At 38.2% G+C, this 15,396-nt stretch overlaps 1 protein-coding gene across 1 annotated transcript; it reads left to right on the forward strand.

Annotated features, from left to right (window-relative positions):
- Positions 1-326: 326 nt before the first annotated feature.
- SLC35D3 (solute carrier family 35 member D3) lies at positions 327-6,791 on the forward strand. The gene is made up of 2 exons (XM_001380744.4): positions 327-1,771; positions 3,816-6,791. Exons 1-2 carry the CDS (start codon positions 1,336-1,338, stop codon positions 4,634-4,636), a joined length of 1,257 nt encoding a protein of 418 aa, XP_001380781.2. The 5' UTR covers positions 327-1,335; the 3' UTR covers positions 4,637-6,791.
- Positions 6,792-15,396: the final 8,605 nt, after the last annotated feature.

Raw genomic sequence — 15,396 nt, forward strand, 5'->3', positions numbered from 1 at the left:
AAATATCTCATTTAATAGCTAGGGAAACTGACTCTTTTAAATGTCACACTCATTTAAGTGACTAGTTCAGGGTCACCCCACTCCCCAAAGCCAAGATCTTAATTCGATCCCTCTCTCTCACTCTCTTTCCCCAATCTTCTGGCTCCAAGAGTATCTCTTTATTCATCGTGTTACATTCGCAGAGTATTTGTTATTAATAACATTATTTTTCTCATTTTAAATCCTTTTCACGGTTCAATGGTTCTCCCGAGCTGCTCCCTTCACCGGGACCTCAAGGAAAAAGGGCGGAGCTGTCTTCTGGCCTCTATCCCCGCCCACCCACACACTCGATTCTCCCCCCCCAACCCCCAACCCCTATTCTGTGGCTTCAGGTCCCCAGTAGCAAGTGTGCCTTTATCTCCTGGGGTGGGGGTGGGGGAGTGCCAGTTCTCCGGCGAGGGTGGAGTGTCAGGAGGCACAAAGTTAGGAGCCGCCCCTTAAACGTGTCCAGCTGTCGCCCGACCCTTCATTCTGTTTTCCGGATGGAGAGACGGCGCTGGGAGAAAGTTTTCAAGCAGCATTAGGTGGGAATAGGTGATGGAGTCGGAGCTCTGGACAGCTGGTGTTGCTGGAAAGACTTCGGATGCCCGAGCACTTGTTGCCGTCAGTACACGATTAGGAGCATGGACATCTTGTTGGCTTTTTAATTCGTAGGGAACTGGAGCCCTTCAAAGCCAATTCATTGATCCAGGAAAAAAAGACTGGCGTGATGGTAGTGGCCAAGGAGAGATCCAGAGAAAAGAATCTAGACCATGGCCGAGTCCAGGGACTCTGACTGGTTGTAATTAAGTAAATGAGGAGAGTTGAATCCGTTCCCACGCTGCGCCAGGGGACTGTCTCTCCTAAGGGGTTTCCAAGCACTGCAAAGGCGTTAACCCTGTCTACACGCTGGAGCAGCTAAAACCGCATCTCTCCACTAGCCACCTTGTCATAAATTGACTAAAGGATTCCCGCCACTAAATCAAAGGCGAACCCGCCCCCCCCCCTTTACTACTTTTCAATGTCCCCCGCCCGCTCCTCTTCCCTCACCCTTCTTCATTTCCCTAGTGACGCTGACTCGTAGCTGTCCGGCAGTCTAACCTGGACCCACGGAACTGAGAAGCCAGTCCTCTTGGGAATTCTACACTCCTCTCCACAGACAGCCTAGGGGAGGCGAGGGGGCACCTCTCTCTCTCTCTCTCTCTCTCTCTCTCTCTCTCTCTCTCTCTCTCTCTCTCTCTCTCTCTCTCTCTCTCTCATTCCTTATTCCCCACAGGTCTCTGATCCCCACCACTGGAGAGGTGACCAGGCTTCAGGATGCAGCTGTGCAAAGGCCGGATGCTGGGCATTTCAGTGGCCATCGCCCATGGGTTCTTCTCCGGCTCCCTCAACATCCTGCTCAAGTTCCTCATCAGCCGCTATCACTTCGCCTTCCTGACCCTGGTGCAGTGCATGACCAGCTCCACTGCTGCCCTCAGCTTGGAGCTGCTGCGGCGCCTGGGACTTGTCTCTGTGCCTCCCTTCAGCCTAAGCCTGGCGCGCCCCTTCGCCGGGGTCACAGTGCTATCCACGCTGCAGTCCAGCCTCACCCTCTGGTCCCTTCGGGGGCTCAGTTTGCCTATGTATGTGGTCTTCAAACGCTGCCTGCCCCTGGTCACTATGCTCATCGGTGTCCTGGTGCTCAAGAACGGGGCGCCCTCGCCCGGGGTCCTAGTGGCTGTACTCATCACCACATGCGGGGCAGCCCTGGCAGGTGAGCAGCATTCAACCACATATCTCTCTTCTCCATTGTATTCTCCTGGTATCGCCTGTTCCAATGTACACGCTGCCCACCCTAAAGCTCTCCTTCCTCCAAACCCTTCTTTCCTCCCTGCTTTATCCCCTGCTCATCTTCTTTTCCATTGGTTTTCCCCTTGGCGCTCCTCCAGTCTTTCTGGCCGTCTCCATTATGTGTCCCTTTAACAGTCTAGGGCCCAGTGCTTAAAGTCTTTATTAATAATAGTTAACGACAAAAGGATGTCAGAGAAGGAGTTCTAGATTTGATTCAGGCCTGGGTTCAAGTCCCATCAATGCTCCTTACTTGCTGTGCAGTGCCAGGTAAGTCACTTTCCCTCTCTGGGACTTAATTTGCTCTTCTGTAAAAAATAGCTTTGGAATAAGGGAAAGAACACTCATTGGGTTGGGAATTCCAGGTTCAAATCCAGCCCTGCTACTTTCTGCCTGTGTAAACTTGGGCAAATCATTTCTCTCCTCTGTATTTTCTTTTCCTCTCCCTAAAATGAAGAGACTGGAGGAGATGATGGGTTTTTAATCTGTAGTCTGTGAACTTGTTTTAAAAAATGTTATTAACTGTATTTTAGCCCTATCATTTCCCTTTTGTCATCCTTTATATTTTATTTTAAGCATTTATTCTGAGAAAGGGTTCATAGACTTCACTATAGCATCAAAGGGGGAATCTATGGCAGAATCCCTGGAGCAGATAATCTCAATCGTGTTCTGACATGGGGCTGGAGACTTGCTTTAAAATGCTGAGCCCCTAGAGATGCCACTGTGACTAGAGCTGGGACTAGGACTGGGAGTGGGGGAGGGGGAAGTGCAGTAACTGGGTAGGAGATGGGAGAGCAGGGTAGAGCCAGGTCAGAGGTGAGGTTACAGAGAGTTGCGCTTTGGGGAGGGGACAAAGTGGAGCAGAGGGACAGAGGATCCGAGATAGCCCTTCCTTGCTGAATTCCATGGCTGGATTATATTAATACATGTTCGTAGACAGGAAACCCAGAGAAGGACAATTACCTGGAGGATCAAGAACAGAGCACTCACTTTTAAGCAAAGACGGAGGGGGGAAAGTTTCCATGAGCAAAAGATCCTCAGTCCCTTGGGTGCAGTTTCCCAGTGAGGACTGTTCCAGGCTATCCTGAAGGGGAAATGGCAGCTTGGCAGCAGAGCTATGCCTTATAGCCAAGGCTTCTTCCCACACTGCAGGGAAACAATCTTGTTTCTAGGTGCAATGGGGCTTGACAATTCAGGGGCATCAGGAGAGCTCAGTGCATGTTCAAGTACTCCAGAGACAACCCTGTCAGGCTGTCAATGAAGTGGAACAGTGGGAAAAGAGAACCCATTTTAGGTTTAAAATGAGGAGGTAAGAAAGGAATCCTGTGCTCCCTTATTTGCTTTTTAAAAGGCTGCCTAGTATTGTGATAAGAGTTGTGGGGCACAAATTTGAATCCTGGCTCCACTCCGGATCCCCCATTCCTTCCTGTCTTAGAATAGACTGTATGGTTTCTAAGGGCTAGGCAATGGGGGTTAAGGGACTTGGCCAGATTCACACAGATAGGAACACAGATAGGAAGTGTCTGAGGTCCTGCTTGAACCCAAGATCTCTCATCTCCATACCTCTCTATCCATTGAACCAGCCTCCATTCCATTGTAAAACTTCAGACAAGTCACTTTATTTTTGTACTTTATTTTCTTTGTTGTAATAAAAATGGAGAGTAGAGAGGAGTTGGACAATGTGACTTTTTAGGTTATTTGGAGATATAAAATATAATAGACTTGTTATGTATGTTGTTCCATCTTCCCTAGGAACTCAAAACACTTACATCCTTACCAAAGAGGGGATGAAGACCTGTCCTAAGAAACTGTTTGATAAATGAGAGAAATTTTAGCACAGTGAAACTGAGAATGACATAACTGTTCATCTCACAAAGTCAGGGAGAGACTCCTTGGTTTCTTTACTTCTAGTCATATCTTCATTATACATACCTCATGCCAAAAAAAAGTCTTTTTTTTTTCACTCCCAGGAGCTGGTGATCTAACTGGGGACCCCATTGGGTACGTGACAGGTGTCCTGGCAGTATTAGTCCATGCTGCTTATCTTGTGCTTATTCAGAAGACCAGTGCAGACTCTGAACATGGAGCCCTCACAGCCCAGTATGCCATTGCTGTCTCTGCCACTCCTCTACTCATCATTTGCTCCTTTGCCAGCATGGACTCTATCAATGCTTGGGCCTTCCCAGGATGGAAAGATCCAGCCATGGTGTGCATCTTTGTAGCTTGCATCTTGATTGGCTGTGCCATGAACTTTACTACACTCCATTGTACTTATATTAACTCTGCTGTGACCACTAGTTTTGTTGGAGTGGTGAAAAGTATAGCCACCATCACAGTGGGTATGGTGGCCTTCAGTGATGTGGAGCCTACTTCTCTGTTCATAGCAGGTGTGGTGGTGAACACTTTTGGCTCTCTAATTTATTGTGTGGCCAAATTCATTGAGACCAGAAAACAAAGCAGTTATGAGGACCTGGAGAAAGACCAGAGGGAAGATATGCTGGAGACAAATGGAGCTCAACCGCCATTTATTATGGAGGCCTTGCCCATGGAGAAAGGAAACAGGGAAATGGGAGATGAAGAGACAGCCAGTGGGATCTCTCAGCCCTGTATGGACAAGTCTAAACATGGTGCTGTGGAAACAGCACTGGGCTCTGGCAGCAGCGATGAAGCAGAAGGAGTTAACAAGAACTCATTAAAGGATACTTATCTTGGAGTGTGGAGATTGGTTAGAGGGACTAAATATAGGAAGAAAGATTATTTGCTAGAAAATGAGGAACTATCCAGTCCCTGAAAAGGAAATGTATGTATATAATAATAGCTATTATTATATATGTATACAATGTACATATATACATACATACAAACATTTATTTATGTATATGTTTTAATAAGGAAGACTATATATTTTATTCCTATTTGGGGATAGGGATTATACAGAAGAGGTTGGGAGGGATTGCTACAATATGAGAAAAATAACCCCTATCTATATTATCTTCCTTGAGATTAAAGGGTGTGAAACTGATTAAGAAAATAAGGCAGTTGCTTTGTTTTCAGATTCCTGACAATTAATATTTTTTCTTCTTTGCATCTCTCCCCACCCTACATCTGTATTTATTTTCTTTTGTGTAGAGTCCAGAAATGATATACTTCAAAGGCCTAGAGAGTCATAGATAACAGTTCTATTAAAGAGGGACCTACAGTCTTGCTAAACTGATAGAAATGGGGGAAATGGTAAAAATAAAAAAAAGGTAATCACTCTAGGAAGGCTGTAATTTGATAGACTCTATTTATGGATATCTTAAAATTTCATGCTTACTTTTTTGCCTTTCTTTACTCCTTTTTTTAATATAAATGATCTACTAGCTCTTTGTATAGAAAGTAAAAGCTTTTTTGGAAATACTGGTACCAAACTTTTAAATGAGGAGTTTACAATTCATGATTAGTAAATGCGAAATTATTTTTTTAACAGAAATCTATTTATGACCATTGCCTGGTAATGCTGAACCACTAACACCAAATCCATTTGATATTGTTTTCACTGTGTTTGATATTCTGTAGAGTGAACATACTAGCTGGAATAAACTTCAACAGTGACTGAATCTCAGCCAGGCAGAGAGTAAAGGACATTCTGGAATACAGTCCTTTTACTCATTTAAACCTATGCCCTGAGGCATCTACAACTGTATTCATATCAGAATGATGTTTTTTCTATATCAAATTTGAAGGAAAAAAATCTCAAAACACAAGTACTGGTTTGTTGCTTTAATTGTTGAATTTTTAGAAACATCTTTTTTTTTAGTGTTTGCTGTTCAATGCTGCTATGATAGTTTTGTATTTTTTTTTTGGTCTTTATTATATGTGTATGAACTGTCTAGTATTTATATCATTTTTGATAATTCCCAAAAAGAAAATGGGAATTTGGTCAAAGCAGCATGATTTTCCAGTGAAGGAGAATGTTGTAAACTAACACAAAACTGTGCCTCCTCTTGAGGCACATCCTACTGTACATGGAAATGGAATAATAAACAGTGCCATGCTTTGCAAAAATCTGTTTTTTTTTCCTTATGGTGTCCATCATTTAAATCAAACAAAAATCATTTTTAAACCTTTACTTATTCAGCCAAATATTTATTAAGTGTCTACTATCTGCTAAGCATTGTTCTAGAAATATAAAGACAAAAAGGAAAACAAGGCTTCCTCTCAAGGAGCCTATGTTTTAATGAGAGAAAGAACTCATAAGGTGATAGATGAATACAAAATAGACACAAAGTAATTTTGGGGACTATTGATACTAGGTAGGGAGATCAGAAAAGGCCTTGTGTGTAAAAAGATAATAAAGCTGAGGCAGAGGTATAGGAAAATCTAGCTGAGCAGGGAGAACATCTATATTCCATGAAAAGCCCCCAAGAGTTGGGAACAGCAAGAAGTCTCGTTTGGCCAGAATGTGAAATAGGTCTGGAAGAACAGAATGGAGTCAGATTAAAAAGGGCTTTCAATGACAGCCTGCATATTTTTCATTTTAACCTAGAGGCAACAGGACCACTGAAGCTTTTGGATCAGTGAAGTGATATGGTCAGATCTGTACTTCAGGAATATTAATTTGGCAGGACTGGTGAGGTTGAATTGGAGAGAAGGAAAACTATATATATGAACTTTAAATGACAGATAGTTCCAATCCTTTTGAGGCTTAGAGTCTAGCAGGTGAATATGATGCATACACAGGTATTTTCCCACAAAACAATATTTTTCTGCCAACAAAGGGATATGGAAAGTCTGAGTGGGTGTCAATCCTGAAAGAACTGATCACAGAACATGTGTGTTGGATTGCCATTTACAATATAACTGCTCCCATGTTGTTCACTGAATTATACAATCAGAGAGTTATGAGAGGTCATCCAGTTCAATCCTTTCATTTTACTTTATTTTAATAAATTTATTGATGTCTTTCATTTTTACATTGTAGTCATTTCTGGATATACTTCACTGCTCATCAAACCTTCCCTCATAATGAAGAAAAACAGCTCAGCAAAACCAAAGATCAATGAATGTATGCAAAGCATCTATTAAGCACCTACTAAGTGCCAAACACTCCATTAAGTCTTGTGGATGAAATATATTAGTGATACACTCTTTGACCTCAGGGAACTTACATTTAGTAGGTAGAGATGACATATGGGTATTGACTAGGAAAGAGTGTTTTGGTGTGGGAAATCACTGGGATGGTAAATGAAACCAAAAGGAAATCAATTGATCCTCTCTTTCCAAAAGCAATGGTAGAATTAAATCAATTATGGTTCTCAGAGCAAAAATGTGGAAAACAAATGATAGGAAATGGTGGGATAAATGCACAATATAAGTTGTCTGGTAAGAGGATGACCAGGTTGGAGGATGGGATAAAATGTCAAGCATTATATATACTGGGATTGACTAGATATGCTGAGTTCTGTGAGTTTGTCACTCATTGTTTGGTGAGGGCCAATCAGGACATAGATTGTTGAACATTTCATGGATTCAGTCCCTTTCCTTACAACTTTCATTATCTGTTCCTTACTGTCAAGCACTGTCTTTATGATAATTCAGGATTTGACTTCCATTTGATGTTTTTTATTTAAAAGCTGATTTTTATTTAGCACTATATATTATCTTGGCATATAGAAGATAGGACAATAGATTTGAAATCAGGAAGACTTGAGTTTGAATCTTACCTCAGACAATTACTAGTTGTATGATATGAATAAAATCACTTGACCTCTCTGCCAGCCTCACTTTTCTCATCTGTAAAGTGGGAGTGATATTAGTATATAACCAGCAGGGTTGTCATATCTAATGAAATAAAGTATATAGTGTTTTATAAGCCTTAAAATGTTATGTAAATTATTTTTTTATTACTAAATGCAATGATAATGATCAAATAATTAGCTAATATGTATCTAGTATTTTAAGGCTTATAATGTGTTTCATACATATGTACATATATGTAGTTTGATCCTCTCAATAACTCTGTTAAGTAGATGCTATAAGCAGAAGCCTTAACTTAGAGTTAAGAATGCTAAGGCAAAAAGAGGTTTACTGACTTACCCAGTGTCAGTTATGTATAACAATGTATCAGAGGAGAGATTTCTTCTCCTGGTTCTTCTCAGCTCTCTCTACTTAGCTCTGCATCAGTTTCTCAAAGTATTCAGGTCACTTTCTTTGAGTTCTTCAAAATTTGATTTTTTTTGTGTGATGCAACAATAATCCATTAAATTTTGTTCAGTTATATCCAACTCTTTGTCATCCCATTTGGAGATTTCTTGGCAGTATTAAATCTATATTTTGGAAAAGGGGGGAAGGAAGGTAATACAAAGGGAAAACAGCACATATAAATAATATTGAATTTATTAACAGAGAAGGGATGAAGGGAGGAAGGAAAATGGGAGAAGGGAAATCTGACTGTTTTACCCTCTAATTAAAGCCACTATTTAACTACCTTAACTAATTACATAAATTCCTAAAGACAAGTACAACAGGTAACCAGATTTCTCACACTCAGAGTCCTTTGATGGGTCAGGTACAGAAATCCAGCTGAGTACTCAGATGTCCAAAAGAGAGACTGATTTCCTCCAATTTTCCTTTCTGACCACCAGAGGGTATTGAGGAAACTCCTGCTCACTCTTGCTTGATGGTAATCAAAGAGGCTGCTTCCAAGATGTCCAAGGGAGTCCAGAAGAGATCAGATCTGTACCTTTCAGGCTTCACTTCCCAGCTCCAGACTGCTGTTGGAAAAACTGTCTCTTCAATAGTTTGGAACTTTTCTTGTTAGCCCTGGGAGAATTCTGAGTCTTGAGGACTTGTCAATCAAAACTCTTTGCACCCTGTAATTTCCCTTGCCATAGTCCCCCCTTTGCACAAAGCCTAAATTGTGTTGAAAACAATATTTTGGCATTTATGCACTACTAACTTATTTACATATTACTTAAACTAAAATATCTACCCAAAATAACAAACAACATACACTCAACTATCTTAACCTATCCAATACTATCTTATTCTAGGGATTTTATCAAGGAAAGGAAAAAAAAGGATTAAATAATGAACAAGTACAAATTTCAAACATATGCAAAAGCACAACAAGCAAATAACATCAAAAGCAAAAGATAAACACACCTTCCATGCAGACATTAAACTCATAAATACTACTCTTATCTACTAATACAAAACATTCTGCTTAACAGTAAATTTAGAGAAAAAATTTTGAAAATTACAATAAACACATTGCATAAGTTTTACAGAGAAAATTAACCAAAACATTAAACTCACTTATGCAAACTACATGTAACAATAGATAAAATTATATATAAGTGATCTATTTACATAAAATTTACCTATATATAGTATGTACACACAGTATACATGCTATACATATACACACTTCATATTTACATACACGATACATATGTTACATACTATAAGACAATTAATTTTACAATCCTAACTATTATACACACTATTTATGTATGTTTACATATGTATTTACAATTTTGTGATATGTGATGTTATATGTTATTTGTGTTATATAATATATGTTGTAATGTAAGTCAGTACCTTGTCTTATCTTATTTATCTTAAATGTTAATCTTTATTTAACTAAAACCCTATCTTAATAAAATTCTCCTGTCTATTTATATTTCTATACTAAACTAATTATCTACCTCGTTTTTGTTAGTAACTAATTTATAACTACTTATAACATCGCTAGTACCCTAACTATATATTGTTTCACTCATTCACATGGTGAATCAATGTAATCTATTTTTATGTATTTGTGTTTATGTTTTGTTATGTTGATATTTTTGCTATGCTATGTTGTTTTGCTAGTATTATGTTATTGCTACTGTTATGTTAGTGTTATGTTACTGTTGCATGTAATATACTTACCACTACTTTGGGTATTTTCCTTCTCTTTTCATCTCATCTTGTTTGAAAAATTCTTCTTCTCCAACTCCATGGTAGTAAATATATTTATGAATGTGTGGATATGTTTTATGTTATTTTGGGTTATAATACATTACCCAAAATTTTTCTTAATCCCCTAGTCCATTAATCCTGTGATCATTTTCATTATAAATTCCTTTTAAAGTCATTATCTCAATATTTATAAGTCCTTCCAGTCTATTAACACTGTCCATTAATTTCCTGTCTTCTCCTCTTCATCTGCATTGTCTTCTTCCAAATGTCCTCTTTCACTGGAAAGGTGCTCTCCTTACTGATCTTTCTGACTGCAGACTCAATTTGACTGATGATTCTCACTTTCTACTATTTATTCTTCTTCAATTTCTTCTTGTTCAATAATTTGTACATTTTCATTGTTTATATACCATGTGCTAATTTTATATGTGAACAATGATACCATGAATCTCTACCCAAAACTTTTACTTAAGATGGAGAAACTAATACAGTGGTGTAAGGACCTACCTAACTCTTTTGTGTTGCTGATGTTTTAACAAAATTTTTTACATATACCATATCTCCTGGTTTGAAATTATGGAGAGAATAATCCAATGGACCAGCTTGGATCAATACACCCATATAATGTAATTCTTTGAGTCGTTGTAAAGCACTTAAGTAAGAAGCAAGTTGACAATCTCCTGCTAAGAGATATGTATAAACTGTCTTACAAGTCTTTGCCTGTGGTGGAGCATGTCCAAAGAGCATTTCATAGGATGATACATGTAAATCTGCTCTTGGTCTCGTACGTAGGTAAAACAAAGCTATGGGAAGAATATCTGGCCATTTTAGATGAGTTTCAGCACAGATCTTTCCCACCATAGTCTTGATTCCCCTATTTCCATGCTCCACTTGACCTGAACTTTGTGATTGATAAGGAACATGATATTTGGGTGTTATTCCTAGATTCTCATATTCCTAGATTCTCATAAAATGACTTCTATAATGCATCACCACTAGCTGTTTAGGTTTTTGGATAGCATCCAACAACTCAGTTATTATTTCTGCATGAGCAATTGGTTTTCCTGATGTAGTAATAAAACCTCGTTGTTTCCAGATCTATCCTGTAGCATGACATACTGAAAAAGCATACCAAGAGTCTCTAAAAATAATAGCACTTTTACCCTTAGCTAGAAGACAGGCTTACTTCAAAGTGACCAACTCTGCTCCTTGAGTGCTAAGGTTACTAGGTAATAAACTATGCCACAGTGTTTCAAATTCTGTAACCATTGCAGCACCTGTACATCTAATTTCATTACACAAACATGAAGAACCATCAGTGAATAATACCAAGTCTGGATTTTTTATTGGAATGTCTTTTAAATGCATCCTATGCATATCCACTAGATCTACTACTTCTACACATGCATATTCACTGTTCTTTGGAAAATCAGAAAGAAGCATAGCTGGATTTAATACACTATACCTCCTCAACTGGATGTTTTCACTACCTAGGAGTATAATTTCATACTTAGATATTTGTTGATTGGAATATGCTTGAGTACAAAATTTCCTCATTAGTGCTTCTATTTAATATACAGTCAATGGACATCCCAAAACTAAATCTGCTCACTTCTGGATTAACACAGCTGCAGCTGCTACACCCCTTAGACATGGAACTGTACCAGCAACTATTGGATCAAGCTGACAACTATAATATCCAATTGGATAATAACTTTGTCCTAAAGTCTGTGTCAGTGTACCAGAAGCAATACTTTTTGTTTCATTGACAAATAGTTGTAATGGTTTTATACAGTTTGTGATACCCAAATCAGGGGCAGATAAAATGACTTCTTTAAGCTTACTTTAGGCTTGCAGATGTTCAGGTTTTAGTTTCAGAGGTTCTGGTTCTGTATTCCTGGTTAAGTCTATTAAAAACTTTGTTAATTCACTAAACACAGGTATCCATTGCCTACAGAAACCAGTTGTTTCAAGAACAGTCTGAGTTGCTTTTTGGACTTAGGAGCACTCAGTTTCTGGATGTCTGCTATTCTTTTCTGTGTGATACTTCTGGAACCCTCTGATAACACAATTCAAGATATTTCACTCAAGGCAAAACCCATTGTAATTTTGTCTTGGAGATTTTATGCCCATGTTTATATAATTCTATCAAAAGAATCTTGCTATTTCTGAGACACACTTTAGCACTTGGGGATGCAAGGAGGATATCATCAACAAAATGCACTACTTTACTTTCCTTGAAAGTTATGGTTTTTAGATTTCTATTTAAAATTTTTGAGAATTGACTCAGAGAATCAGTGAATCCCTGGGGCAAATGAGTCCATGTCCCCTAGGTTTTCTCCCAGGTAAAAGAAAAGATCTTTTGAGAATCCTCATGAATCAGTATCAAGAAAAACTCTGAGCATAAATCTACCACAGTGAAATATCTTGCCTGACTTGGAATGGAAGAAATTATAACAGCTGGACTTGTACAAAAGGATATATCTTTATCACATGATCATTTACAGCTCTTAAATCCTGTATGAATTTGTATAAAACTTTGCCATCTTGATCTAGCTTTGGCTTTTTGATTGGAAGTATGGGTGTATTATATTCAGAGAAGCAAGGTATTATGATCCCTTGTTGGATTAGGGATTCAAGGTTTGGTCTGATACCCTCTATTACTTCTTTACTTAAGGGATATTGAGGTCCATAAGGAACTGGTCATTCCCTAGTCCTCACCCTTACAGGAGTAGCTGATTTCAATAGACCTACATCTATGGAAGACTTTGATCATAAATCTTCAGGGATATCCTCAGGTATAGGATATATTGAATCCAAGTCACCCTTTGTACTGACTGAATCTAAGAATAGCAATGGAAAAGCTTTCAGAGATTCTTCTGGTAGATGTAAGGAGATATCACCAGTATCAGTACATTGGATTGTTGCTTATAATTTACACAATAAATCCCTACCTAGAAGATTCATGGGACAATCTGGCATACAAAGAAATGCATGCTCCACAGATAAAGGATCTAAAGTAATCATTTTAGATTGTAATTTTGCTACTCTCTCTAGTTTTCCAGTATCTCCATTCCATTGTACCCACAGCTCTACAATTTTTAGGAAGACTTTGCAAAATTGATTTACTGGCTCCAGTAATAACCAAAAGATCATAAATCTGATCACCTATAGTGACAGATACATATGGTTCTGTACTGTTTTGAGGTTGAAATGTTTCCAATACTGGTGCTAGCACAGTAACATCAGTACAAAGCTCAGTCATTTCCTGTCCATCCAAGTTTACATATGCTTGAACTACATGGTATTCCCAGGATTTTGCATCTTTAACTCCATCATCAGCTTTTTCACTACTATCCTTCGTCCTTATACTAACCTCCTTGGTATCATTGTTCTCATTTACAATTTCATTATCATTATCCAGTTTACATTCTTCATTATTTTCCCTTATTTTACACTCATTAGAATTTGCTGATTTAATATTATAATTTTCTTTTTCTCTACAATTATTACTACTAATTACATTATCCTTTGATTCAATCAATTCATCTATATATTCATTAATCTTATTACCATTACACTCATTTTCATTTATTCTCAATTTGTAATCCCTTGATTTAATTATAGAAGTACACTGGATAAACCTTCATAAGGAACATGCACCCTTGCTCTGATGACCCTTAACCACTTTGCTATATTTAGACCTTGCTCCAGACTTAACCCAGTCTTGCCAGTCCTCCCAGTTGAGATCTGGTGCTTGTGGTCCTTGGCAACAGGCATTTTGACACACATTTCCATTATTTTTCCTTGAGTAGTTATTATTATTATTCCAGCCATTATTGTTATTATTATAGTTACTATTCCAATTATTATTCCTTTTAAATTCTCCATACCTCTTCATTTGCCTTGAAAACTGGCCTCTATACTGACATTCTTTTACAAAATGTCCAACCCTATTACAGAGGAAACAATGTTGGGGAATTGATCTTCTATCTCTTGGCTTATAATAATAATTATTATTATTAGACTTCATTGATCTTAATGCAGCTACTGACTTAACCTCTTTTATCTCATTTTCTTTAGCTTTAATTTCTGCTTCTCTATGTTTTCTTTTAAGATCTTCCACTACAGTGTCTCTATCTTCATAATTTTTTTCATTATCTGTAGTCAAGTATGTTGCCTTTCATCTAATGTCTTCAAGCTCCATTTCCTCCCAATCAGGATAATTGTTTTTAAAGAATCATTTTATTCTGGGAATGGCATTTTTTTTACAAAGGTGATATTGTCCCCTCTTAAAGGATATCCATATTCAGATATGTCTCAGCAGCTTCAGTGATTCGTTCTAAGAATGATGTAGGTGATTCATTGGGTTTTTGTTTTATCCCTTCAAATTTTGACCAAGCATTTGGTCTTTTTGTATGCCTACCCAATACCTCTATTATTGCTTGTCTATATTCCTTCATTGTTTCATAGTGTACTTTGCTGTTCATGTCAGTATCTGAATAATCTTCCAACCATAATAGTAACAAGGGATACTCTCTAGTTTCCTCTGTAAACTTATTACATTTCCTTTTTGTTAATAGTTCTTTCATCAAGAGGGCAAAATTGTTATATTTGGGGTCAAATAAATCAATAGCCCTCTTCATCTCCTTAATTACCCAATTGAGTTTATCCACAAAAGCTGGGGTTCTTTTCTTTATGAATTCCAATTCCTCTGGGGTGAATCTTTTGTGTGTCTTGACTTGGAATATTTCTTCCCTTGAGACTACAGGGTGATCTCTTAATGGAAATAGAGTAATCATCCCTCCAGTCACTTCATGTTGTAATCTTTCTTTCTTTTTCTTCCTTCCTTCCTGTTCCTTCCTTCCTTTCTTCCTTCCTTCCTTTCTTTCTTTCCTTCCCTAGTTTAGCATCAATTAGTATGGATTAGTTCTAAAACAGAAAAATGCAAAGGCTAGGCAATCAGGTTAAGTGACTTGCTCATGGTTACACAGCTAGGAAGTTTCTGAGGCCAAATTTGCACCTAGATCCTCCTGACTCCAGGTCTGGCATTTTCTTCACTATGCCACATTGCTGACCCTGGGACCTTCTTTCTTTCACCTTGAAGTGCCTGCCTGGTACTAGAATTGTTAAATTCAAGGAAGGGTATAAACAGTTGAGTGACTTTTCTTGTATAATTCCAAATTGTTTTCCAGAAGCAGTTAGAATAATTCGCAGCCCCACCAACAGTGTATTTATGTGTTTGTTGTCCCACAGGCCCCACATTACTATTTTCATTTTGTCAGTCAGTCAGTCAATCAGTCTCTGTGCTAAACACTGAGACTACAAAGACAGTCAGAAGACAGCCCTTACCCTTAAGGAGCTCAAAATCTAGGAGAGATAACATGTACCAGTTATGTACAAACAAATTATGTACCAGATAAATAGGAAACAATCCAAAGAGGGAAGGCACTAGAATTAAAAGGGATTGGAGAAAGGTGAGATTTTGACTGAGACCTGAAGGAATCCAGAGAAACCAGAAGATAGAGACCACCTTTTGTCATCTTTGCCAATTTGATGTGACTCCTTCATTTCAAAGCCCTATATAGATTATGTGACTTGTCC

Source organism: Monodelphis domestica, chromosome 2 (assembly GCF_027887165.1).
Source record: "Monodelphis domestica isolate mMonDom1 chromosome 2, mMonDom1.pri, whole genome shotgun sequence".
NCBI lineage: Eukaryota > Metazoa > Chordata > Mammalia > Didelphimorphia > Didelphidae > Monodelphis > Monodelphis domestica.